Source organism: Mus caroli, unplaced genomic scaffold (assembly GCF_978045245.1).
Source record: "Mus caroli unplaced genomic scaffold, Mus_caroli_1 scaffold_3, whole genome shotgun sequence".
Taxonomy (NCBI): domain Eukaryota; kingdom Metazoa; phylum Chordata; class Mammalia; order Rodentia; family Muridae; genus Mus; species Mus caroli.
The window spans coordinates 124,800,373-124,827,562 of record NW_028227258.1 but is presented as its reverse complement, the minus strand read 5'-3'; the positions used below and the strand labels follow the sequence as shown (position 1 = coordinate 124,827,562).

General features: G+C 40.9%; 2 protein-coding genes and 1 pseudogene across 3 annotated transcripts; 2 read left to right on the top strand and 1 right to left on the bottom strand.

Annotated features, from left to right (window-relative positions):
• Nucleotides 1-628: 628 nt before the first annotated feature.
• LOC110291213 (uncharacterized) lies at nucleotides 629-5,718 on the bottom strand. Its single transcript, XM_021158219.2, has 6 exons — nucleotides 5,608-5,718; nucleotides 4,002-4,463; nucleotides 2,018-2,164; nucleotides 1,666-1,794; nucleotides 1,083-1,220; nucleotides 629-904 (listed from the first exon to the last, which is right to left on the bottom strand). Exons 1-6 carry the CDS (start codon nucleotides 5,716-5,718, stop codon nucleotides 815-817), a joined length of 1,077 nt encoding a protein of 358 aa, XP_021013878.2. The 3' UTR covers nucleotides 629-814.
• On the top strand, nucleotides 4,176-13,313 carry Bbs12 (Bardet-Biedl syndrome 12). Of its 2 annotated transcripts, none has more exons than XM_021158999.3 (2): nucleotides 4,176-4,230; nucleotides 10,922-13,313. In XM_021158999.3, exon 2 carries the CDS (start codon nucleotides 10,932-10,934, stop codon nucleotides 13,056-13,058), a length of 2,127 nt encoding a protein of 708 aa, XP_021014658.1. In that variant the 5' UTR covers nucleotides 4,176-4,230; nucleotides 10,922-10,931; the 3' UTR covers nucleotides 13,059-13,313. The 2 variants fall into 2 exon arrangements, with proteins under 2 accessions (XP_021014658.1, XP_021014659.1); XM_021159000.3 differs by lacking the exon at nucleotides 4,176-4,230 and adding an exon at nucleotides 4,414-4,585.
• An 8,455-nt stretch (nucleotides 13,314-21,768) lies between these two features.
• LOC110292026 (small ribosomal subunit protein mS33 pseudogene) lies at nucleotides 21,769-22,086 on the top strand (annotated as a pseudogene).
• The last annotated feature ends 5,104 nt before the right edge of the window (nucleotides 22,087-27,190 follow it).

Genomic DNA, 27,190 nt, shown 5'->3' with positions numbered 1-27,190 from the left:
CAAGTGGCCCAGAGACAGAGATACAAGCAAAACACCCATACATGTAATAATACATTTAAATTATATGGGGGGGGGGCTCACACACTATAGCATGCATATGGAGATCAGAGGACAAGTTGTGAGAACCAGTTCTCACCTTCCACCATGTAGGACCAAAGTCAGGATGTCAGACACAGTGACAAATGCTTTGATCTGAGTCATCCCATAGGCCTTGAAGACTCTTTAAAAGAGAATCTTAACCTCATTAATAAAGGAGGACCCTTAATGGCTTTACCTCTTAAAGAACTCACTATTGTGTTGCCTGATCCAGGGAGTGAAAGCCCAGTAACTACCAGAAGATAATTAAAAACACTGTATGTCACCCAGTTTTATTAATACTTTACATATTGAAGGAACAGATTTAAAAAAAAACACTTTTATCAGTTTTTTTTAAGTCATATAAAAGGAAATAATGGAAAAATACCATTTTCAGATTGTTTTTAAAAACAATTTCATCTGGATCTGGGGGCCAAGTTTATTCAACTGAAAAATAAAAGTCAAATGTCTTTGGAATCTACGACTTTCAAATACCATATGGAAATACTGTTTGGGGCTCACAGTTCAAATAAATCATGCTTTTGTTTGTCTGTTTGTTTCTTACTACTACTGATTTAATGACATTGGTAGGGACATATAACTTCTGGCACAGATTAGACACCAAGGGACTAACCCAAACTAAAAGTGGACATGGATACACTCAGGTATTACATCATTGAACTGCTTAACAGGAAAGCTGTTAACAGGAGGTCCAAACCTCCTGGAAGGCACCAAGCAGCTAATAAAGGCTGGTCTTCTTCATCATCTTCAAGAATTCTTCCTCATTTATCTCTCCATCCCCGTCACGATCAGCTTCATCAAGCATTTCCTGTAAAAAAAAAAAAAAAAAAAAAAAAAAAAGGTAACATGAAAGACCAAAATTATTAAAGATGTAAAGTGATAGAAACTCAACAGGAATATTTGCCTTTAATGTGTGAGAACAACTATGTTACACAACCCATATAAAACTATACACACAGTATAATTATAAAATAAACAAGATTGACCTGTAATTCATCTTCGGTTAAGTTTTCCCCTAGCTCCTTGGCAACCCTCTTGATGTTATTTAGTGATATGCTTCCAGTAGCATCGTCATCAAATAATTTAAATGCCTTCAGTATTTCTTCTTTCTCATCTTTTTCACTCTTTAGAAAATGAAATGTCATTGGTTATTTGTTCTATCAAGCTGGACTTTGTAGGTCTACTAATTCTACAGCTGTGTGCACATATTTATATCAGGAGGCTGGGTTCTTTAAACAATTATTTCAACATACTCACACCTGCCCTCAGGGTCTATAAGACAGCAAGCTCCAAGAGCTGGGAGTATTCTCAGGTACAGTGGCCAAAGTAGGTGCTCTGTGATTGCCAGGTCCAGGGTTTCAGGGCTTGGGCTCCCTTCTGTCTTGTATCAATACTTCCTGATTAAACTCCTCTTTACAGTCTTTACCACTCTGAAAATATCTGTCCTTGCTGTCGTATCCCCCCTACAAACCCTTAATACCTAGTTCCAGTTCACCCAGGAAATCTCTACGCTCCAGCCCTAGCCATGCACAAGGCTCTACTGGGGTTTCTTTGAAAAATAGACTATACCATTTTTACGCTCATGATGGCAAAAAAATCTTCAAAACAAATGGTGCCAGTCCCTTCCTTGTCAATTTCAGCGATCAGTTGTTTGACTTCTTCTTTCTTTGGCTCAAAGCCTAAGGCCCGCATCGCAATCTGCAATAGGAGGGGGACACATTTTAATAATGCCATGATTGCATTTTGAACTTTAAAATGACTAATTAATAGCATATAAAACTATACACACATTATAATAGTAAAATAAACAAGATTTACAGATAGAGGAGGTAACTTTGATAATTCTGGGGTTTGACTTATTCATCAACCAAGGACACAACTAAGATGTTACAAGATATTGTCTTAGAAATAATTTCAGAACCTTCAGTTCTTTCAGATCTATGGTTCCAGATCCATCAATATCGAATAAGTCAAAGGCCTCTTTAATTTCTTGCTTCTGGGTGTCATTCAGTTCAACTTTTGCTGCTTTTTTCTTCCATTGGTCTAAAGTTATGCGCTGGCTGGATGCCTGCAATAAGCACACACATGGGTGAAAACTGTGGAGCTAGAATGACATATTCAGCTATCCCATTTTCTTTTATAGAATGAGCTTGTTTTCCCCCTTGTTAATACTTTTAGGTTATTAACATCTTTTCCCCATCTTTTGAAACAGGGCCTCCCTAGGGTGCCCAGACTGCCCTGGAACTCTCAGTCCTGCCTGAGATTCCTAACCACAATTATTAATTTGATAGAAAATGTGGGCATTTTTTTTCTCTTAGATTTTCCCCTCTTAAAACTAGAGCTTTTGAAGGGAGAAGCAGCTAAGTAAACTAGCATAAAACTGTGTGGTGTATCAGAGTGCAGTTAGCTTGTGAGAACAGTATTATTTTAAGAAATGTGCGCTTCTCATACATGTATCACAGTACTTGCTTGATGTAGTGAGAATTTTAGTTTCTTTGAAAAACGCAGAAATGTTGTGGGATTACGTTTTCATTTTAATCCCAGGTGTGGGATATGGGGCTGCTTCAGATTGTCCACAGCAGCTGAATATGATTTGCCTCGTGCTCTAGCAGGGGTGTGATTTTGTCAGCTGCAGATAGTTTCTTCGAATGTGTGACTTTTGGAATTCTGGCAACTTTTCAGAAGGTCCACACATGCTGAGGCCTCAAGAGGTGGGGTGGGGTGGGGTTGTTGTTGGTTGGTTGGGTTTGTTAAGTAGTCCTGTGCAAAGAAGATATCTTGAAAGCAAAGATCAAACTTGTCCCAAAGAACTCTACACCCCTAATCAGCAGGAAGTAGTTTAATGATAACGCCTTTCCCCTCTACTCTTTTTCTCTCTCTCCTATCTAGCATTAGAGGGTTTAAAGGGTAGGAAAGAGTGGAAGAGAAAAGAACCCACAAAGCAGCAAACAGCTCAGGGGCATGCATACTAGAACACAATCATCCTGCACCACAAAAACACAAAAGTAAAAAACCCTGGTTTGGGTGAACGTCTGCTCCACAGATACGCATGAGAATGTTTGACCAATTACGCGGATACACCCAACATGTGGAAGATGAAGGATCTATCTGCTGTTTGCTTCTTTATGTCACCAAAGTGGGTCACAGAATCGCTGTAGATTCTCCTTTCTGCAGGTGGAGTGGGGAAGCCCTGGAGGTGGCTGAGCATCTAAGTGGCCTATTGGCTGTGGTCACTTCAGATTCTTGGTTCTAGAGCTGCAGATTCTGATGAGTGATCTTCTAGAGCCTAGGGCAGCCACCTGAGTCACCCTTTTTTTTTTTTTTCCCAGCAAGAAGTCAGTGACCCTTTAGCTTTGAGTGGCCTGAGTTGATGAGCCTGAGTGGTCTTCTAGAGCCTAGGGCAGCCACCTGAGTCACCCTTTTTTTCTTTTTTCAGCAAGAAGTCAGTGACCCTTTAGCTTTGAGTGGCCTGAGTTGATGAGCCCCTGACCATCAGGATTGAGTCAGTGGGCCCCTTCCTCTCAGTGAAAGAATTGCTGGTCCTCTGATCATCAGTTGTTAGCTAGGTACCCCGCTTCCAGTCAGCAGATGAGTTGGTGTCTCCCTGACCCTCTGTGGTTCCTCTTCCTTCAGTGGCTGAGTTGATGGCCCGCTGGATGCTGGTGGCCCGAGGTTGATGGCCTCTGCTATGCTCGCTTCCCTGTCTTGAAGCCCCTCAGGGTCTGCAGTGGTCTCCGTGCCCCAGGGTCGTATCTCTTTATCGCTGGGCCACCCCTCATAGACTGCAGGCGTTGGTGGATAAATGGAAAGGGAGACCCATCACTGTTCTCCCTGGCTTAGCCACTAAAGATCCTGACACGGAAGGCAGTAAGCTGGGAAGAACACTGGGGTCCCACAGCACTCACCATATCCCCTCCCTGCGCCCCTGCCTGCGCCCGCGCAACAGCCGCTTTCCCCTCCGGGGCGCGCGTAGGCTCCCGGCAGGCGGTTGCTATAGCAGCGCTCAGCGCGCAAGCCCGCCCACCAGCTTCCGTGATTGACGGCCATTGCGCCCAATGGAAAGACAAGAGAGCTCTGACCGCGCTCAGGCAGGCGGGACTGGTTGGGTTCCGGCGCTGTGCAGATTCGCGCGTGGTGAGGAGGGTTGTGGACCCTGCGGGCTGGAAGCCGAGGAGGGTGGGGGAGAGCGCTCCGTCCCGCGTGTCCCCAGACTCTCCACACACGGGGCCAACCGCCCTGCGGCCTTCCGGCCCAGAGCCGCCCGAGGGCGCGCGGCGGCATGGAGCCCGAGGGGTGGGTGGGTGGGGGCGTCCTCGCGGGGCGGGAGGCCAGCCGGGGACCGAGGACGGCGTGGGCCCTCTCCTGGGCTGAAATCAGTGCAAAGCAATCTCTTCCAAGTGTGCTTAGTAAAACGTGGCGCATTCCCTAAGCCGCTGCCTCACGTCGCAGACACTCAGGTTGCAATCCTTAAATCTCCTTAGGCTCCTGGGTAAGTCTGTCCTTATGGTAGAAGCCAGTTTTCCTGCCTTAAGTTTTCCCAATGGGAATTCAAAGGATGTAAAGTGATAATATTTTTGTGAGTGAAGTGTTAAATCATTTACCTATAATCTATTGGTTTCTTTTTTCAAGCCACGTATCGCATCTGAAAAGTTACACTTGGACAGTTTTCAGAGTCATAATTAATAATTTTAAATAGATTTCTGAAACCCAGAAACGAATATTAGTTAGACAGATAGGCAGGCATTCCCGCGCGCATACACACACACACACACACACACACGCGCGCGCGGGTGGAGGAGAGGGGGTGGAAGCTGCCTTTTAGACTTTCCTGAATATCATTTGATCTGATAGGATGGCTATCAAAAGGCTGCTAAACCTAAATATATCTTACATCAACATGATTTAGGAATTTGGATGTTCTAGTGTTAGAGGTTATGGTTTATGATAGGTTAAAGATAGCTTAGGCAGTAGGTTCCTTGAAGAAGAACATTCCAGAAAGAGGGACACTTAGAATTATTGAGGCAGGGAGCATGCTTTGCATAGTCTAAAAGCACAGAGAAGGCCTGAGCACAGCAGGTGAGTCAGAAAGGAAGAAGTGTGGGTTTTGGTGCTGTGTGGGGACAAGGCCTTTATGTGAGTGAGTTAGGGAGACTTTGTAAGATTCTCAGTACAGAAGTGAAAGGATGTGACTCACTTTTATAGGAACTCCCTGTGCTAAAGAGAAGTAAAGACTATTTTCTGAGAGGCCTCTAAGCAGTGGAGTGTTGTGGTTAGGTTGTAGTGTTAGGAGTAGACTGGAGACGACACCAGACTTAGTTCTGAGGAGATGAAAATCCTAGTTATACCTATCAAAAACGCAGAGCTTTTAAACGTAACTCCTGAAAAGCAAATGAGATGTGATCTTATGAAAAGACAACTTCTGAAGTCAGTATGCCATTTACATAATCTGATTCTGCTCTCCCGTGGCAGATAGAAAGCTAAGGAAACAGTCTGACGAGCAACAGAACTGACCTGTTTGTGGAAGGCGTTAGTGCCAGGCACAGCAGAACAAAAATCAGGTCGTGTTAGTGCCATGCCAAGAACAGTGACCAGAGGTGTCTGATCACTGTGGAAATTACCCATCTTCCCATGCCTGTTACTGCCATTGCTGTTTCATATCCAACCTCTTAGAAAATAAGACATTTTGAGTTGTATTACTAATAGCCTATTGGAGTCTCTTCAAAATCATTTAGAAATCTTCCCAAGTTAGGGATGCTAAGATATTTATTCAGTTTCTAGTCAAAATTGAAATAGAGTCTTCAAATGCTAAAAGATCTCTTGTGAGTATTAATTTTGATACCTGTTGTATAAGGCTTTTTTCTTGCAGATTGTTGAAATCCATCCTTTTATCTGGGAAAACCTTTTTTAACATAATTCAAAACAGACTGAGTTTGAAATACCTATGGGTTTTTCCTGTTGTTTTGGATTATTTCTCACTCACAGACTGATTCTTACCATTTAAACATACTCTAGAAAGGAGGCCAGAACTCTTAATGCCACCCCCCTACCCACCCACAACAAATGATAAACATCTTTAAGGACTTAGTAGGCAAAGGGTTTGAAAGAGTAAAATGAAGATTTCTAAGGAAGAGATGATAAGTTACTGTCACACTGAAACTGAAACAAAACATAGTTGATACAGTAGATAGTATAAACTTGGCAGTAGTTATATGGAGTTTTACCCTTTTATTTAATAGGAGATTTTGTGTCTGTTGTTCAGTAATCATGCTTTAGTTTCCACAAATAGCTTAATTATTTTAATGCCAACCTTACATTTTTATTGTGATTTCATTTGTAATATGTGTCAAGTCTGTTGTATAAGGTAAACTTGCAAGTTTTGTTAGCAGTGAAAAACAGCCAAACTCTTTTTCATGTTTTTTTCCTTATTAATTAATTAATTAATGTATTCGCTTTACATCCCAATATCAGCCCCCATCTCCTCCCAATATCCCCTCACACAGATCCTCCCCCATCCTCTGGTCCCCTTCTCTGAGGAGGGGGAGTCCCCCTCCCACTTGGTATCTTCGCCCTGCTCATCCAGTCACCGCTCCAGTGGTTGGGGAGCTGCATGCAGCCAGACTTTTAAACATGTCCTTTCAACATTTTGTTTTTATTAACTAGATACTCATGACGGGAGAGATAGACTGCTGGCTCCAAAAAAATCAGCGAATAGCAAATTACAAATACAAATGTAAAGAAAGGAACATTTAAAACACAGATTTCTTGGCTTCAAACTTACCAGAAAGTTACAGTTTTTATAACTGCATGGTATTGGCACAAAATGCTTACTTCATCCAGTACAGTTGAATTCACAGCCCAGAGATAAACCCATGTATGTATAGCAAGTTGATTTTTGATAAAGGTACTAAGAACGTACAAGAGAAGGAATAGTTGATTCAACAGTTAGTATCAAACAGCTGGACATCCACATGTGAAAGGACCTCTGCCTTACACCATATGTGAAAATTCGTCCCAAGTCAATCATTAAATAATGTATAGAATTCTGAAGAAAATCCTAGGTTAAATCTGTATGATCCTGGATTTGGCAGTGGATTCTAAATGTACCACCAAGAGCATGAACAGTATTGACAAGTAAATGTTAAGTTTTACCAAAAATTTACCATAGAACTGAACATTTTTATGAGTCAAAATGCATTATAAAAACAGAAAAGATAGGCCGGGCGTGGTGGCGCACGCCTTTAATCCCAGCACTCGGGAGGCAGAGGCAGGTGGATTTCTGAGTTCCAGGCCAGCCTGGTCTACAAAGTGAGTTCCAGGACAGCCAGGGCTACACAGAGAAACTGTGTCTCCAAAAAAAAAAGAAACAAACCAAAAAAACAAAACAGAAAAGACTTTGTATAGAATGATAAATTGTACTTGCAAATCAAATAGGATAGGCTCTTTAGTGTCCATAGGGGAATGGTTTTAAGACTCCACTATAGAAACTAAAGTCCACACACGAATAAGTGCTTTATATAAAATGATGGAGTATTTAAATTTAGCCTATATATACTAGGTATATGTTATTCTTAAAATTAATATAATAATGAACTAAGAAATGTAAATGCTAGTTTAATAGTTGCTATAATACATCATTTAAGGAAAGATGACAGAATATGTTCCGTGTTGACTACACATGCTGAGTTTGTTTTTGTGTTTTTCAAATCTTGTCTTTCAGTGGTTAGTTGGATCTACAAGTGTGAGATTGGCTCTTGTTGCATAAAGGTTTACTATTTGATGTGTATAAAGAATTCTTGTAACAACACTACAGACCTTTAAAAGTGTACTCTTAAAATAGGCAGAAACATCAGTAGGCATTTCTACAAAGAAGATATACAAATGTCTAATAGGCCCATGAAAAAATGTTTAATATTATTAGTCATTAGGAAAGTGGAAGTCAAAACCACAACAGTCTATCTTTTCTCATCTGCTAAGGTGTTTATAATTTTACGAAAGCAAAAAACAAAATGTTGAATATACTAATGACTGACTGAGTGCATGCTGTCACATATCCACCCAGAATGTGATTTTACTTGAAAGTAGTCTTTGCAGATGCAATTAGTTAAGATGAAGTCATACTGGATTAGGGTAGGCTCTAAGTCCAGTAACTGGTGTTGCAATTTAACCAAAGGGACAACTGAAACAGGCAAAGATTAAAGTTATGCAACTAAAAGCCAAAGGATGCCAGGAGCAACTAGGAGCTAGAAGAAGAAGAAGAAAGAAAAAACCATCCTTCCCTAGAGTCCTGAGAGGAAGCACTGTCCTGCAACATCATCGTCTTGAGAGTTGAATGTGTGTTGTTATAGCCTCCTGACAGTTGGATTGAAGTTTTGAGTATCAGCCATGGAAAACTAATCCGTTGAGAATGTGGAGAAATCAAAACCTTTGTCCATCATTGCTGCTGGCAATGCTCTACTGTTTGGGGAAACATCTGGACAGTGTCCTAAGCTAAACATACATAGAATTACCATATGACCCAGGGATTCCACTCCTAGCTTTATAGCTAAAAGATTTGGAAGCAAGGTTCAAAGACTTGTACAGAAATGTTCAGAGCAGCACAGGTACACAAGCACAATAGCCAAAAGGTGGAAACAACCCAAATGTCTAGCAGTGCCTGAGTGGATATATACAATGTAGTACCTACCAGGGAGTAGTATTCCAATAAGGAAAGCAGAGATGTACTGATAAATAATAAATATGGAAGAACCTTAAAAACATAATAAAATGCACAAAGGTCACATATTTCATGATTTCATTCATATAAAATACCAAGAATAGGTCAAAACAGAAACTGAAAGCAAATTAGTAGTTACTGATTACTAAGGGAACATAGAGTTACTGTTTAATAGCTTTCCAATTTTCTTTTGTGGCTGTTAAATCTTTTGGGACAAGTTAGAGGTGGTAGTTATACAACATTGTAAATTTACTAAATGTAAATTGTATTCTTTAAATTAATCACTTCATTCCATCAAGATTAGTAGCATTATAAAATAAGATGAAACCAAAGGGAGGCAGAAGACTTGAGGATGTGATGTATGTAATGACTGAAACCATTGATAAATAGAATTGAGATACAAGAAAAGGTGATGAAGCACAGAAAAATACCAGAGAGATTTAAGACATGATGAATCTAAGGATTGTTCAAGTAGTTGCGTCCTAGAGTATAATTTGATGTTATCAAGGAATTTGTGTGAATATATTGTAAGTGTTCATTATATAAGGTTGAAAAATTCATTGAAAAGAGGACTTGAGAAAGAGATCATGTAATCCCTCACATATTGTTTGGGCCTGCCCATTCTTTTCAATGGCCCAACCTTAGCCATTGAAAGTCAGTAAGAAGCTATTCTGTAGGAATACTGCCTGTTCTTAATCCTAAAACTTGTGTTGACTCTAGTGCTCTTTACTTTCACAATTGAATGTAGCTAGTTCAGAAATACATTAACCAGAGTTATGGTTGTTATTAGAAGATAAACAAAACTATAAACTGTTTGCTTCATTCATATATATATATATATATATATATATATATGTAATGATTTAAAAGATTCTGATTAAAAATATTCAAAGAATCATGAAGTCAAAGAATCATGAGTATCTCTTAGCTTCAGTCCCTTACCTAATGGAATTCACACCTCACTAGGCAGTAGTTTTATTATAGATAGATTTTTAGTTAGGAAGTACAATGTTTAAAAGATTTTTAGTATTGAGCTAATAGTGGTATTCACTTTGGATGTGACTTCTAAAATATTGTCTTGAATAATTTCAATTACTCTTGGACATTTCTTTACATAGCATGTTTTTTCCTTCATAGTGCAACCAGTGCCCAAGTCTTTCTCTCCTCTATCTGTCTTCATATTTCATAGATGATACTTAAGTGGCTACTCTACCTTTAGTCTGATACTTAGCTAGTCAGTCCAAACTTATCAGAATGGTAATATATCTGAGCACACATCAAATTATAACACTGGGCACTGTTCTGAGCACTGCACTGGACTCCTCATACTAGCTGTGCAGTAGCTTCTGGGATCACTCTCATTTTCCACATATGCAAACTGAAGGGCTCCCCACCTCAGGCCCAGGCTTCTAGACTCAGCAGTACAAGCTTTCAATACTGCATCAAGAGATTTCTAATCTTAACACTTGTGGTTCCCATTATAGGATAAAGGTTCATTTTCTTGGCTTATTATGAGATGTCCTTCATGATATAACTCCTCTACTGCAACCTCAGGTCCTTCAGCTCCTTGCAATGTGTGCTATACTCCTATAATACCAGGCTTTCCTTTCTCTTCCTCTTCCCCTTCCCCTTCCCTTTCCCTTTCCCCTCCCTTTTCCCCTCCCCTCCATTCCTTTTTAGCATATTTGTACATTCATTACCATCCCCTTTAACTTGCTAGCTCAGTTTACACAAGTTACCCTGCAGATGATGTGATAGAATGTACCTGTAGTTCTAACATTCTTAAGGTGATCACAGATTTAAGACCATCCTGAGCTATATAGCAAGACCCTGTCTCCAAAAAAATTCACAAATAAGTGTTTAAGTCTCATTCTACAGTTCGCCTTCTAGAAACCTTGTGCTCTGCTCCATTTTCTCTACCATGTGGAGTGATTAGCCCTCTGTACCACCCTGCTACCCATGATAAGTCATGGCTATTCTTGTGCATCGTCATGCTGATCACATTTAATTGAAACTATATCCAAAATATGAGCTATGTTTTCTTCACTGTATGTAGTGCTTGTCAATCATAAATCACTCTGAGTAAAGTTTCAAGTGTTTGTTTATTTGCAGATAATTATTCATGGAGATGGCTTGCAGGGTCATAAACAGAAGAAGGCATGTGGGACTTCAACAACTTTTGTCATTTGCACAAACAGGAAGAAGCTTCCTAGGTCCAGTAAAAGCCACCAAGTTTATTACAGATGCAGAGTGTCATGAAAGTGTATTGATCAGCTCAACAGTCAGGCTTCTAGAAGGATTGGATTTAACCTGTGCAGTGGGGCACCTTCTCAACGAAGCAGTTCAAGCACAGAATGACACATACAAAATTGGAACCAGCACTCTTTTGTTTCTTGTCGGTGCATGGAGCAGGGCTGTTGAAGATTGTCTCCATCTGGGGATTCCCACTACAGTAATAGTGTCAGTAATGTCAGAAGGCTTGAACTCTTGCATTGAAGCAGTAGTTTCCCTTCAAGTACCCATACACAGTGTATTTGACCACATGGACAACACAAGTACAGTTTACAAACTTGAAACAGTTAATGCCACTTTGTGTCCTTTTCTACAAGTCCCTTCAGGTTCTGGGTTGTTACAGGAAAGGGATGATTTCAAAGATGCTACATCTCCGTTATTGTCCACTTACAGTCTTTCTGGGAGACATGCTGAGTCACCCAAATTCTTCAAACCTCAGAATAATCTTGAAACAGAAAAAAACACATCGCAAGCTTTGAAAAACAATCTATATACAGATTCCTTCTGCAAAAAGTCAGCACTAACTCACAGTAGGCATTTTAATAGGACAGATAATAGCCACTGGATAAGCCGACATGATGGATTTCTAGAACAACTTGGATCAACTCCGAAAATACTTAGATGTAATGATTTGGGGGAGTTAGCAGTTGGCTTGAGCCATGGAGATCACAGCAACATGGCATTGGCCAAAGCAGCAGTGAGGTTGCAGTGGCAGAGTCTGTGTCTGCAGCAAGCCAACTGGATGGCACCCTTTATGTTTGATATTTCAAGACTCCTCACTTGCTGTATCCCAGGTCTACCTGAAACTTTTTCCCGTGTTGGTCTAGGATATGTCACTTTTGTAACCATGTCTAGTATTACTCTTATCAAGGAATTGCAGGATCAGCCTTTCCGGGTGATTCTCATTGAGGGTGACCTCACAGAGAGTTACCGACACCTGGGATTTAATAAGTCTGTAAATATTAAGACTAAGTTAGATAGTGGGGCGCTTTCGGAAGATAGTGCAGAAGAACTGTGGACAAATCATGTGTTACAGGTGTTAATCCAGTTCAATGTGACCCTCATCTTGGTACAAGGAAGTGTATCAGAACACTTGACTGAAAAATGCATGCACAGTAAGCGGCTGGTAATTGGGGCAGTGAATGGCAGTGTGTTGCAGGCATTTGCAGAGGCCACAAGAGCAGTGCCAGTAGCCTATGTTACACAAGTGAATGAAGACTGTGTAGGCAGCGGGGTCTCTGTGACCTTCTGGATGAGCCCTCATGATATAAACAGGAGCAACAGAATAGCAATCTTGTTAACAGCAGAAGGAATTAATTTGATTACAGCAGTACTTACTAGTCCAGCAAGTGCTCAGATGGAAACCAAGGAAGACAGGTTCTGGTCTTGTGTGTATCGTTTATATCATGCCCTAAAAGAAGAGAAGGTCTTCCTTGGCGGTGGTGCTGTTGAATTTTTTTGTCTTAGCCATCTTCAAATTCTTGCTGAGCAATCTTTAAATAGAGGAAACCATGCTTGTTTAGGATGGCTTCCTGATTCTTCCTCTTGGATGGCCTCATCTCTGTCCGTCTACAGACCTGCTGTGCTGAAGTGCCTGGCAGGTGGGTGGCATGAATTCCTGTCAGCTATCATGTGTAACACTGCCACTCACCCATCAGCAGTGGAAGCTAGGACATTCATTCAACAACATGTACAAAATGCCATTGACTCTGGCTCCCCTTCATCTTACATCTTGAGTGAATATAGTAAACTAAGTAATGGAGTTTTTCATTCAGGTATTTCAGATAACCTGGAGCTGGTTCCAAGAGTTTATGATACTGTTACACCAAAGATTGAAGCCTGGCGCCGAGCATTGGATGTAGTGCTCTTAGTGCTTCAGACAGACAGTGAAATAATTACTGGACTTGTACACACAGAGGTGAATTCACAGGAATTAGATGGAGTTTTATTTTTGTAGTATGTGTGCGCACACGTGTGGGTGTGAATGCATGTGTGTGCATGCACATGTATGTAGGTGCCTGATGAGGCCAGAAGAGGGGATTGGATCCCCTGGAGCTACAATTATAGGTAATTATAAGCCACCCAACAGTGTGTGCTGGAAACCCAGCCGTATAAGAACAGCAAGCACTTTTGAATCATTTCTCCAGACTTAATAAATTGTAATAGTCATATCATAATGTGTAAATTACCAGCTATTGCCAAGAATAAAAGAGTTGATGTCTATCAATAACTGCCGTTCTGTTTTTTATTTTACCCTATTTATAAGGTAGCCTGTTACTGTTTCGCAGGTGCCTATAGCTATCCTGTGCTATAGGATATACACAACACCTGGATCAGAGGCAAGGAGCTTCTGCTTTTTGCCTCAGAATCTGCATTAGAAGTGTTGTGTTGGTTTTGTCAGTTCCTTGGCTTCTCCCATAAAGGCAGCCCGAGGGCCAGTGGCAGGACCTTGAACATTGGGTGTTCTCTTGTACGAGAGGAACATGGAACTTTTGATACTCGTTGCTTAAGCAGAAAAAACTCACTTGTTTGTCCAACAAAAGTGATCACATCCTTCAGTGTTGTTTAAGTCAAACCAGTCATGGTCATGAACTAGGTAAAGATTGGTCAAGGCATTATATTCTTTACATCTATAGTAAACATAGAGATGTTATCTCAGTTATTTTCTATTTGCTGAAATAAGACACCTTGATCGAGAGGCCACTTACAAAAAGAAAGTGTTTAGTTTAGAGTTATGGTTTCAGAAGGTTAGAGCCATGATGGCAGAGCAAAGACATGGTGGTAGGAACAGCAGTGGAGGTGTGGGTTGGAAATGGTGCAAGTCTTTTGAAACCTCAAAAGAACTCACCTGATTTGGTAGCAAACCTCCAATAAGGCCATACCTTTTTATCCTTCCAAAATAGATCCACTATGGCTGGCTTTATTCTTCAAGCACATCTGTGTCTGTGTTTATTTTTTTACTTATTCACTTTACATTGTGCTCACTGACCCCCTCCCAGTCACCCCTTCCACAGTTCTTCCGTCACCCCTCCTTTCCTTCTCCTCTGAGTGGGTGGGTTCCCCCTGGGTATCGCCCCACCCTGGTACATTAAGTCTTTGTGAGGCTAGGCACATCCTCTCCCACTGAGACCAGACTAGAACATAACCCACATACAGGCAACAGCTTTTGGGATTGCCCCTGCTCCAGTTGTTCAGGACCCACATGAATACCAAGCTGCACATCTGCTACTTATGTGGGAGGATAGGGGGAATAGGCCCAGCCTATGTGTGTTATTTGGTTGGTGGTTCAGTCTCTGAGAGCCCCAAGGATCCAGGTTAGTTGACCCTGTTGATCTTCCTGTTGAGTTCCTACCCCCTTCAGGGACAGTGATCATTCCTCCTGTTCGATAAGAGTCCCCAAGCTCCATTGGTGCTGTGGGTATCTGCATCTGTCTGAGTCAGCTGCTGTGTGGAGCCTCTCAGGGGACAGCCATGCTAGACTATGTTTGCAAGCATTACAGAGTATCATTAATAATGTCAAGGCTTGGTGCCTATCAAGTTGGGCTGGTTATTGGTTGGCCATTCCCTCAATCTCTGTTCCATTCTTAGTCCCTGCATTTCTTATAGACAGGATAAATTTTGGGTTGAAAGTGCCCCCTACCTTCCAACTCCCATCAATTATAGATTTTCCATTCATTCTCACAGCCATCTGGTCATTCTTCCCCATACCTGATCCTGAACCCTGCCCCCATTTTCCTTTCTATCTCCTCTCCCATCCAGTTCTCTCCCTTCATCTGCCTCTTAGGAATATTTTATTCCCCCTTTTAAGTAAGATTCAAACATCCTCCCTTGTGCCTGCCTTCTTGTTTAACTTATTTGGGCTTGTGGGGTGTTGCATGGGTAACCTGTATTTTATGGCTAATGTTCACTTACAAGTGAGCATATACCATGCAAGTCCTTTGGGACTGAGTTACCTCGATATTCTCAAGATCCATTCATTTGCCTGCAAAATTCATAATGCTTTTGTTTTTAGTAGATGAATAATATTCCCTTATGTAGATGAACTACATTTTCTTTATCCATTCTTAAGTTGAGAGACATCTAGGTTGTATCCATTTTCTGGCTATTATGAATAAAGCTGCTATGGACATAGTTGAGCAGGTGTCCTTGTGGGATGGTGGAGCATCTTTTGGGTTCAAGCACATCATTAGAGGAATGTCTTTTTTTTTTTTTTTTTTTTTTTGGTCGTTTTCAGTCCCACAATATTTAAGGGATGGTTTTCCAGGGCTTCTTAAATGTGTGTGTCTGTGTCAGTGTAGATATGTTTTGACCCCAAAGTGACATCACTAAACATACACCAAATTATCTGCTTGTATGAATTAATCTATTCAGCAGTTTGACTAGCATCCTAAGGAAGAGTTCTGTAATGTTACCACCACTCCTGCACAGTGACTCACCACCACCTGTTACTGTGGGGTCTTTTCCCACTTTATAAACAGTTTCCGTTTGGAAGATGAAGATCCTTGCAACCTTAAGATTTCATTACAGTTTCATAAAGGCTGTTAATTCTCCCAAGCTTAAATGTGTAACTCATCTTGGTAGACTATGTGAATTAAGAACTAAGCTTTCTCTAAGTGTTTATCCACAATGGTAAGTTTTCATTGCTCATTCAGATGATTCTTAGCAATGAGAAGGAAAAGCTAGGGGCAGGGAGAGAGAGCTCACATCCACATCTCTGTGCTTTCTAGCTAAGGATCCATAGTGTTTAGCTTTTTATTTTTATTTTTGGCTACCACAATGCAGCATGTTAATTAAGAGTTTATTACAGTAGCTGAGACATGAAGGCAGCATCTACCCGTGTTACATCTAGTTACTCTCCTAAAGCCTCACTTAGAACAATTGGTTGGTGGCTACTGGTTTGCTGTAGATTGCTTTTATCATGTTTAGGTATGGGCCTTGAATTCCTGATCTTTCCAAGACTTTTATCATGAATGGGTGTTGGATCTTGTCAAATGCTTTTTCCGCATCTAACGAGATGACCATGTGGTTTTTGTCTTTGAGTTTGTTTATATACTGGATTACGTTGATGGATTTCCGTATATTGAACCATCCCTGCATCCCTGGGATGAAACCTACTTGGTCAGGATGGATGATTGTTTTGATGTGTTCTTGGATTCGGTTAGCAAGAATTTTATTGAGGATTTTTGCATCAATATTCATAAGGGATATTGGTCTGAAGTTTTCTATCTTTGTTGGGTCTTTTTGTGGTTTAGGTATCAGAGTAATTGTGGCTTCATAGAATGAGTTGGGTAGAGTACCTTCTGTTTCTATTTTGTGGAATAGTTTGTGAAGAACTGGGATTAGATCTTCTTTGAAGGTCTGATAGAACTCTGCACTAAACCCATCTGGTCCTGGGCTTTTTTTGGTTGAAGCAATCCCTCTAAAATCAGGGACTAGACAAGGCTGTCCACTTTCTCCATACCTATTCAACATTGTACTTGAAGTCCTAGCCAGAGCAATTCGACAACAAAAGGAGATCAAAGGGATACAAATTGGAAAAGATGAAGTCAAAATATCACTCTTTGCAGATGATATGATAGTATATATAAGTGACCCTAAAAATTCCACCAGAGAACTCCTAAGCCTGATAAAAAGCTTCGGTGAAGTAGCTGGATATAAAATTAACTCAAACAAATCAATGGCCTTTCTCTACACAAAGAATAAACAGGCTGAGAAAGAAATTAGGGAAACAACACCCTTCTCAATAGTCACAAATAATATAAAATATCTTGGCGTGACTCTAACTAAGGAAGTGAAAGATCTGTATGATAAAAACTTCAAGTCTCTGAAGAAAGAAATTATAGAAGATCTCAGAAGATGGAAAGATCTCCCATGCTCATGGATTGGCAGGATCAACATTGTAAAAATGGCTATCTTGCCAAAAGCAATCTACAGATTCAATGCAATCCCCATCAAAATTCCAAATCAATTCTTCAACGAATTAGAAAGTGCAATCTGCAAATTCATCTGGAATAACAAAAAACCTAGGATAGCAAAAACTCTTCTCAAGGATAAAAGAACCTCTGGTGGAATCACCATGCCGGACCTAAAGCTCTACTACAGAGCAATTGTGATAAAAACTGCATGGTACTGGTATAGTGACAGACAAATAGACCAATGGAATAGAATTGAAGACCCAGAAATGAACCCACACACCTATGGTCACTTGATCTTCGACAAGGGAGCTAAAAACATCCAGTGGAAGAAAGACAGCATTTTCAACAAATGGTGCTGGCACAACTGGTTGTTAACATGTAGAAGAATGTGAATCGATCCATTCCTATCTTCTTGTACTAAGGTCAAGTCTAAGTGGATCAAGGAACTTCACATAAAACCAGAGACACTGAAACTTATAGAGGAGAAAGTGGGGAAAAGCCTTGAAGATATGGGCACAGGGGAAAAATTCCTGAATAGAACAGTAATGGCTTGTGCTGTAAGATCGAGAATTGACAAGTGGGACCTCATGAAACTACAAAGCTTCTGCAAGGCTAAAGACACCATCAATAAGACAAAAAAACCACCAACAGATTGGGAAAGGATCTTCACCTATCCTAAATCAGATAAGGGACTAATATCCAATATATATAAAGAACTCAAGAAGGTGGACTCCAGAAAGTCAAATAACCCCATTAAAAAATGGGGCTCAGAACTGAACAAAGAATTCTCGCCTGAGGAATACCGAATGGCAGAGAAACACCTGAAAAAATGTTCAACATCCTTAATCATCAGGGAAATGCAAATCAAAACAACCCTGAGATTCCACCTCACACCAGTCAGAATGGCTAAGATCAAAAATTCAGGTGACAGCAGTTGCTGGCGAGGATGTGGAGAAAGAGGAACACTCCTCCATTGTTGGTGGGATTGCAAGCTTGTACAACCACTCTGGAAATCAGTCTGGCGGTTCCTCAGAAAATTGGACATAGTACTACCGGAGGATCCAGCAATACCTCTCCTGGGCATATATCCAGAAGATGTCCCAACCGGTAAAAAGGACACATGTTCCACTATGTTCATAGCAGCCCTATTTATAATAGCCAGAAGCTGGAAAGAACCCAGATGTCCCTCAACAGAGGAATGGATACAGAAATTATGGTACATTTACACAATGGAGTACTACTCAGCTATTAAAAAGAATGAATTTATGAAATTCCTAGCCAAATGGATGGACCTGGAGGGCATCATCTTGAGTGAAGTAACACAATCACAAAAGAACTCACACAATATGTATTCACTGATAAGTGGATATTAGCCCAAAACTTAGGATACCCAAGATTTAAGATACAATTTGCTAAACGCATGAAACTCAAGAAGAATGAAGACCAAAGTGTGGACACTGTGCACCTTCTTAGAATTGGGAACAAAACACCCAGGGAAGGAGTTACAAAGACAAAGTTCGTAGCGGTGATGAAAGGATGGACCATTTAGAGACTGCCGTATCCAGGGATCCATCCCATAATCAACTTCTAAACGCTGACACCATTGCATACACTAGCAAGATTTTGCTGAAAGGACCCAAATATAACTGTCTCTTGTGAGACGATGCTGGGGCCTAGCAAACACAGGAGTGGATGTTCACAGTCAGCTATTGGATGTATCACAGGGCTCCCAATGGAGAAGCTAGAGAAAGTACCCAAGGAGCTAAAGGGATCTGCAACCCTATTGTTGGAACAACATGATGTACTAACCAGAACCCCGGAGCTCTTGTCTCTAGCTGCATATGTATCGAAAGATGGCCTAGTCAGCCATCAATGGAAAGAGAGGCCCATTGGACTCGCAAACTTTATATGCCCCAATATAGGGGAATGCCAGGGCCAAAAGAATGGGAATGGGTGGGTAGGGAAGTGGGGGGCGCTATGGGGGACTTTTGGGATAGCATTGGAAACGTAATTGAGGAAAATATGTAATAAAAATATTAAAAAAATAAAAAAAAAACAAAAACAAAAACAAACAAACAAAAAAAAAAAAGAACAATTGGTTGGTTCCATTAGTCAGTACTTTGAAAAAGCCTTGTGAGACCTTCTTTCCTTTGACCTATAGGTGGCAGAGTTCCTCTCCTGTGGTCCCCAAATTTCCATATCATGTTTAAAACCATCAAAATGAAGGAGATTGTTTTAGGGCAGGGTAGCACCGGTCTGCAGTGAGGGTGTTTCCTGCACAGGGGCCTTGGTAGGCAGTTCTTTCTTTGTTGCCTGCTCTGGAGGTCACTTGCTTTGCAAAATTTTGGCTTGGGAAAGAGATTCAAGTTCTCTTGATCAGTTACTGCAGGGTCTTTAAATGACAGCTGAATGGCATCACTCTTGCTATGATCTCTGGCTCTAATATTAGGGATTTAGAGTTATAATGAAGCCAAGTTCAAAGGGAGAAAACGTAGCACTGTTTTTCTTAAAGCCAGACTTGAAAACGTGAGTGTACTTATGCTACTAAATTTGGAGGTTAGGAACTAAACTTGGGTTCTTTTCAGAAGTGCTCTTAACTATGAGCCATATCTGGATCTCCAGCAGGTATTTGATAATTGTACAATATTATGGCATGGGCTTTTGTGTTAAATGGTTTTGCCTAGCTGTAGGGTAATGCATGACTTCTAAGCATGGTTGGGCAGAGCTCATTTCTGATGGTTAGCAGGTCAGATGTTTAAATGCATACACAGCTTGCTCATTGTAACATAACCCATTGTAAGTTAAGGTCGTCCATACTCTGTAAAGAGCTAATAAATCTTACTCTGGCTGTCACCCATATGTCATCCAAATGACAAGAATATTTTTCTAAGGGCCAAATGTCAGCTCTGACTTCTACAAAATGTTCGTATTTACCAAAATGTGAGTTTATGTTTATTATATTACAACATGCCCTTTAGACCATTTCAGGCTATGCTGGTGTTTGTTTGCCTCTTCTGCATTTTTTTTCTTTTCCCACTTTTCTTAGTAATTTCAGTAGAAAATTTTCCAATGTACTTATTTGGTGTTGTGAGAAAGTTTTTTTGCATAATCTTCACTATGAATTAAAGCAAACTGAGAAGTTCCTGGCCTATTGACAGAATTGAGCAGTGTGATTTGATGCCCAGAAATGGGTAGAGCTGTTTCCTGTGTTGACTGAGTAGGAGGTGGGAAAAGCTACTTCTCCAGTGTTTCCACTTTGGAATAAATGTCAAATTAGAGCTAAGACAAGCTAGGTCTAACAGTACATTCCAGCCCTCTGTGCTCAGGCAGGAGGATCATTTGGGGCACACGGAAAGATCTTGTCTGCAAAAAGGAAAAAAAAAAAAAACAATGTAGGTGTGATACATTTTCCCTTTATCTCTTAATCGAATAAGATAATCACAGGTTTTTCTAAAGAATAAGGGTGTGGTGGGGCGTCTATTAAACTTTAGATCTCCAGACCCAGAACCTGAGCCAACTTGAACTGGTGTCTCCTCCTGGTCCTGTGGTCACACAGCAGGATTGTCGGGAGAGCTTTTACAGCTGCTCACATGCCGGAGTGTCACTTCTTATTCTGGACTTGGAATGCACACTACTGACTTAAGGCTTTTGTTCTTCTTTGCTCTTAAGACAGGATCTTGGGTATCCCAGGCTTTTCAAGCTTGATAGATGAAGATGACCTTAAACTAATCTTCATGTCTCTGCCTCCCAAGTGCTGGGACTGTAGATGTGCAGTACTGGAAATGGACACCGAGCTTCATACATGCTAGATAAGCACTCTACCAGCTGAACCACATCCTAACTCCCACAGCAGTGTCCCCACCTCCATTCCCACCCCAGCTAATAGTAGTGTGTAACAAATCCAAAACAAGACACGAACATAGTGTTCAGAAGCACACTTAGAAAAACCTTTGCTGGCTCCTTAGGCTCTCTTTGAGCCACACTGGCTGCTTGAACACAGTGTGTGGGGTGCACTAGCCTCAGGGTGAGCAAAGACATCCAAGGAGTGCCCACTAATGCAAGCCACCTGTTTCCAGGGACTGAGAAGGAAGACAGAAACATTCTAGGATCATAACATGGTGGTTGTTCAAAAGTAGGCATGCTTAAAAAAACCATTGAAGTGTGCACTTAAAGTGGAGAACATTAGAGTGTATGTCATATATCTTAATAAGCACACTAAGACCATTTTTGTAACTTCACTTGAGAGCCAAGAGACTAGACTCCAGGTTTGCAGCAATCCTGGCATGGAAGATATCAAGGAGAGCAAGACAAGCTCTAGAAGTTCCTGGTCTGACTCCTGGTGTTGGGTACAAAGTGAACTCTGTCATCATTTTGCTCTACATATTTATGGTTTGTGCTTTGGAAAGATAAGAAATGGTTAAAAAGAAATTCAACCTCCTCCTCCTGATAATGAAGGAAAGACTGACCTTATCCTAGAACAGCAAGTTTCTTGAGACATGAAGTCAACTTTTGATAGTACATAACATGTAATACCAGAACGTCTAACAGAGAAGACTGCAGAATGTCTGTTCTTGAACTTGAATAAATTGCTTGATCTGTAAAATCAGTTCTGTTTTAGGACCTTATGACAATTGGTCAGGCAACATTTGAGACTTAATCTAGCCTGTTTTTAACTTGTGTGTACTTTAAAAATTATATAAATTGGTGTGCATGTGGTCAGGAGCAGAAATCCTGTACCTTACTGCTGAAGAAATGTCTTCACTTTTGGAGTATGCACTGTGCATGTCTTGTCTGAATTCCCAGATCTTTGGTGAAGTGGCCAGGTCTACTGACTCAAAGTCCATGAAAGTGGTGAATCTGTTTAGTGAGCAGCCCTTGGCCAAGAAGAAAGAGACTTATGACTGGTATCCAAATCACAAGTATTTTGCGCTCATGGGCAACCTCTGTTTCCTTGGCCTTTACAGAGATGAGGATCAGGACTTTAAGGATGAGCAAAGATGTCTAAAGAAGCTCCGTGGGAAGGGGAAACTGAGAAAAGGAGAAGGGAAAAGAGCTACAAAAAAGAAATAGTATCAGCTCATCAAGAAAGAAAATGCCTTCCTCAGTGACTAGGAAAGTGTATCTCATTATCTTTCTGAGTATTAGGGAAACATGACTTCCCTCAGTAGACACCAACCCTGTGTTCACATTTTACTTCAGTTAAGCTGTGACTGGTTTCTTGAAGATAATATTCCAATCCTTCAAAATTATAATGACCTTGGTTTTGTAATCTGAAGCATACCTAATTCTATAATGGAGTGAATAAACTATTGTTGACTGAAAAAAAATTCTATAAATCAAAGCAAGAACAAATTAAAACTCAGGGATCCATGGATTCCCAAATCAGTAGTATATGAGATATTTCTCATTGCTGTGACCATATGCCTGACAAGCATTTTAAGGGAGGATTTAATTTGGTTCTGCCATGGTAGAGAAATAAAGTGGAATCCATACTGGTGGTATGTAGCTGGAACTCCTTATGTCTCTCTAACCAAAAAAAAAAAAAAAAAACCAGAGATCCTGGGATCCTGGCTGACTGGAAGCAGGGTGAAGCTATACCCCTGCAGGCTGGCTTCCCAACCAGCTCACTTCCTCCATATATGTCCCATACCCTAAAGGGTCCACCGTAGTGAGAATATTGGTTTCTTTAAAAACGCAGTTATGTTATGTGAACATGTTTTTGTCTTAACCCCAGGTGTGGAAAGGAATATGGGGCTGTCACAGATTGTCCACAGCAGCAGACTGTTTGCCTCAGGTGTGCTCTGGGAGGGATATGGACCTTTGCCAGCCACAGATAGTTTAATTCTGAGGACTCCTGAGGATATAAATGGGAGAGCTCCAAGAGGTCTGGGGGCAGCTGTTTCCGCTGTTGCTGTCCTAACTGCTGCTGACTCGCCCTGCTGCTGGCTTATTTATTACTTACTGGTTTACTGGACTGCTGGATGTCCTGAGTACAAAGATTGGACTTGCCCAGAGGAAGTACACCCTACTCAGCAGGAAGTAGCATATAGAGGTCCATGCCCCTTTTCCCTTTAATCTTCTGTCTCTCCTACCTGGTGTTGGAAAGGATTGGAGAGGAGAAGGGTGGTAGATATAAGAACCCAAATAAAATAGCTAAAAACAAATTTAAAAACCAAATCAAACCAAAATAACCCTACAGTTCACAACTTCACACCACTACCAGAGACTAGGTGTTTAACAGGCAAGCTTTTGAAAGCATTTCACACCCATACATAACACTAGACTTCTTGCTGCAGAAACTCAGCAAGTTTTGCTGTGATTTAGTAGTGCTTAACCACAAGTTAATTTCCCATAAGAGTGTTGCTTTATCTTCTTGCCAATATCGTTTCCTGCTTCCTGCTAACATACCAGCCCTGGAGTCTTCCATGCCTTTCTTTCTTCACTGATTGCTTTTCCAGGCTGTTTCACTCATTCTCTTTCCTTTCTTCATGAGCTTCATAGGTTCCTGACTTAATAACTCCTTTTTTATTTCTCTAGCTCTACTCATATTTCTAAGCCCTCCAGTTTCCAGAAATGACTACAATATTATTAGGTTCTGGAAAATAGCTTTCTTCTACAGATGTGTGTGGAAGCAAGCATAATAGTATGCTTCAACATTGTTCAGTGCTGACTCCTGCTTCCCTCTTCAGAGCTGAGTCTATTCAGTATTGCTGCTGATTTCACAATCTATTCTAAATGCAACCCATTCCCTTTGAAATGTCTTTATGAATTTCCAGAACTCTTTACTCTGTTAACCACTTGTATACTGTACTTTTATATGGTTACATGTAAAGTTTTATGTATTTTATAAAGAAATCATGACACCTTGAAACTATCTGTTCCTTTTGGCCAGATAAACATAAAACTCATGGTACTTTTCTGGTTGTTAATTATTCTAGTCCTTTTATTGTTGATTGACAAACTGTCATATCTTTTATTAATGATGCATTTTATTTTTATTTAAAGAAAATAAAATCACATAAGCCTTTTCTCAGATGCATACAATGGATCAGATTGCCTGCTGCAGCCATGCTTTTTTAGCTAAAAGAAACAAGAGTTCCTTCTTTAATCTCACTTTACAGACAAGAAAATCTAGAGTTCCTAGTTAGGGTATTTTTATCCAAATCTCTTCATCCCTTAACATCCTAATTAACATCTTAACAACATATTCAAGGTGAGTACCCTGAGGTGTTTGTGTTTTGTTTGTTTTGGTCTTAGCTTTTCTCTTATTTAAACATTTTTGCAAAGTGCTTATCTTCTTTTTAGTATCAGTTGTTCAAGCTAAGCAGAGGCAGGTGGATCTCTGTGAGTTTGAGGCCAACCTGATCTACAAAGTGAGTCCAGGACCCCCAAAGCTCTTTTACACACAGAAACCCTGTCTGGAAAAACGAAAACAAAATCTCATTAAAAGAAACACTTTGGGCTCTAGAGAGATAGCTCAATGGCTAAAATGTTTTCTGGGTAAGCAGGAGCACCTGAGTTTGGATCCTTGGCATCCATGGAAAGGCCAAGCACGGGGTGCATCTAACACCATGCTGTGCTGGGGGAAAGGAAGGGGACACAGAGAGAGGACTGGGACTCCAGCTGTCTAACCTAGCCAGTAAGGGGAACAGAGGAAGGGGCCATATGGCTCCCTGTTCTTCACATATCACACACACAAGGACTCATACACATAAAATAAAAATCACAAAACAAAGGGACATTTTATCTTGAAATATACTACATAGAAGACATAGAAAACCAGTATAGTATGTGTGTTATGAAACCTCTGCATTCCTATTTCTCAGCTTGTAAACTGAACATGTATCAGTGATGCTACCAGGAAATAGTCTAGACTAGTCCAGAAATAGCTAGCTTGATTTTTAAATAGATTTTTACTGGAAACATATTTTGTTTTTATTAAAATTTGAAGGACTATACGTAATAAACTAGGAATTATGCTACATGTTACTTTTTAAGGTAGAGGATTGCATTTTAAAAGTTAGACTACCCAGAGGACAATTAAATATGAATTAGAGTAAAGAAAAATCAGTCAATTTCTTCTAGTGATGAGAACAAGGAGCAGCTTAAGGCTAAATTAGCATTGGTGGTCAGACTCCATCTTGAAATAATGTGTGATGTGGGTGTTAGTTCTTCAAATATGTGTGAAAGCTGTTTGTGAGAATATGAATCTTGTCCTGTCCCTCACCTTGGGTTCCCTGTGTCCTATGTATCTGAGGGTATTCCCTGATTCAATTATCTTCAACCAGGGTGTTCTGGAGTGGCCTCTGTGAGAAGCCAATTATATAGAGGAAGAGGATTATCAAGTTAATGAAGACACTGCTTTCAAGAATGTACAGTCTAGTGGTGGAACTAAATAACTATAGCCGAAAACTAGAGTAGACTAGATACCACCAGATTTTGGTATGGGAGTTCAAGAGAGGTTATAATTTGGTTGAGGAAATGGAAAGACTCCCACAGATAAAGTATCATTTGGTGTGGACTTTGCAGGAGGACAAGGTTTGGACTGGAAAATTGAGAGGCTTGGTGTGAGACTGTATCGTGGGCAATGACTCAATGTAGAAGAGTTACCAAACAAAGTTCCCTCTATGCAGCTGCAGTGTTAAAAGTGGCAAGTAGCCGGTAAGCAAGAAGGGTAGGAGAAGCCAGAAAATGTAGTGGATCCCACTGTAGAAAGCCACCCTTGATTCAGAAAACAGTGCAAACCCCTTGGAGATTCTTTAGCAGACAAATTCTTTAAAGAGACCATTGCTTAGATATCATTTGGCTATTGAGACTAGCCAGCAGGCATATGCCTCACCCAGAAAATCAGAGGAGGGAGGAGAAATGTAAATGGGCCCTAGACATAGAGAAGCCTACGCTCAAACATTCAAGTGTGTGTTCCTAAGAACTTCTCTTCTTCTTAACCCTTCCTCTATACGGAAAGTTTCTGCTTCATACTAGCTTGTCCTGAAATAGTTTTTTACACTGGCTAGCCTGAGCTGAGGTCCCTTAAAAAAAAATTAAAAAGTAAAATACAATAAATTGATGGCGGTGGTGGTGGAGGAGGAGGAGGTCCTCAGGCTGCTGAGGGCGACAACAGAGTTGTGTCCCATTTTCTGTCCTGCTGACAGCCCATATGTCCCGAAGCATACCTGAGGCTCCAGTATTACAGAACACCTTCTTCCACTCCAGTTCTCTTCCTCCCTTCACCACTCACTCTCTTCAAAGATTCGCCAGCATCAGTGACTCTACCCCCTAGCCTTTGCTACCAAATCCAGATGCTGTTGAAGTTGTGAGATTGGAACTGTCTTTCAGGCTAGACTTTGCTGAGTGACTCCTTGTTACTAGCAACATGGTTCCATTTCAAGTGTAAATACAAAGACAGGATGACTCTACACCTCAGAGAGCGTAAAATGCCACCATGTGCCAGAACCACCCACCCAGCAGGCACAGACTGATAAATAAAAATTATTTTGAGAAGTAGAAAAATTGCGACTCTATAAACTTATTAAGTCAATAAGTGTTGGGGCTGGCCTGCGGCTCTCATGTTTGGGTTCGGGAGGCAGCCTGGAGCTGAAAGAGAAGAGGGAATCTAGGCGGGTCGAGAAATAATGGAACCAAGACATGCTAGTCTTCTCAAGGTTCAAATGTTTAATGACAGACATGCTTTATAAAGGAGGGGGGAGGCCCATTTCTGCCAATTCATCCTTGGAGCCCAGCTGCAGGTGACCACGTGCAGGATAGGGTGTAGTCTCCAGAATAGCTAGGCCAATTCCCAGCAGGTAGCAGTGACAGTGGCTGAACAATAGAGTAATCTAGGGAGGCAGGCTCCACCCTAGGTAATCTCCTTAGTGGCAGCAAAGTTGAGGTCTGGTTCAGCCAGTTTCAGGCTGGGTGGAGGTCACAAATAAGGGACACATGACACATGGATGTATTACAATCTTATCAGCAAAACCAGGCCTGAGAACTTAAGAAGTATCCCTCCAGAAGGAAGTGATACAACACCCTTGTCTGGACCTCAAAAAGAGGAAGGCACTTGGCCCTGCAATGGCAGTTTCCCCATAGATACGTCATCAAAGGACTCATTGTGTCAAGGAACAGCAGGTAGAGAGCTCTTGTTGGCTCTGTACCTCCTGTTGATGTGGCGTCCTCA

What these genes read in the sequence shown, in the direction of transcription:
- Bbs12 (XM_021158999.3), top strand. Translation starts at nt 10,932, where the DNA reads ATGGAGATGGCTTGCAGGGTCATAAACAGAAGAAGGCATGTGGGACTT.
- LOC110291213 (XM_021158219.2), bottom strand. Translation starts at nt 5,718, where the DNA reads ATGGGTAATTTCCACAGTGATCAGACACCTCTGGTCACTGTTCTTGGC. An exon ending in CTAACGCCTTCCACAAACAG is followed by an intron (nt 4,464 to 5,607) that starts GTCAGTTCTGTT and finishes CACTGATTTCAG; the next exon opens with CCCAGGAGAGGGCCCACGCC. An exon ending in CCATCATGAGCGTAAAAATG is followed by an intron (nt 1,221 to 1,665) that starts GTATAGTCTATT and finishes CATTTTCTAAAG; the next exon opens with AGTGAAAAAGATGAGAAAGA.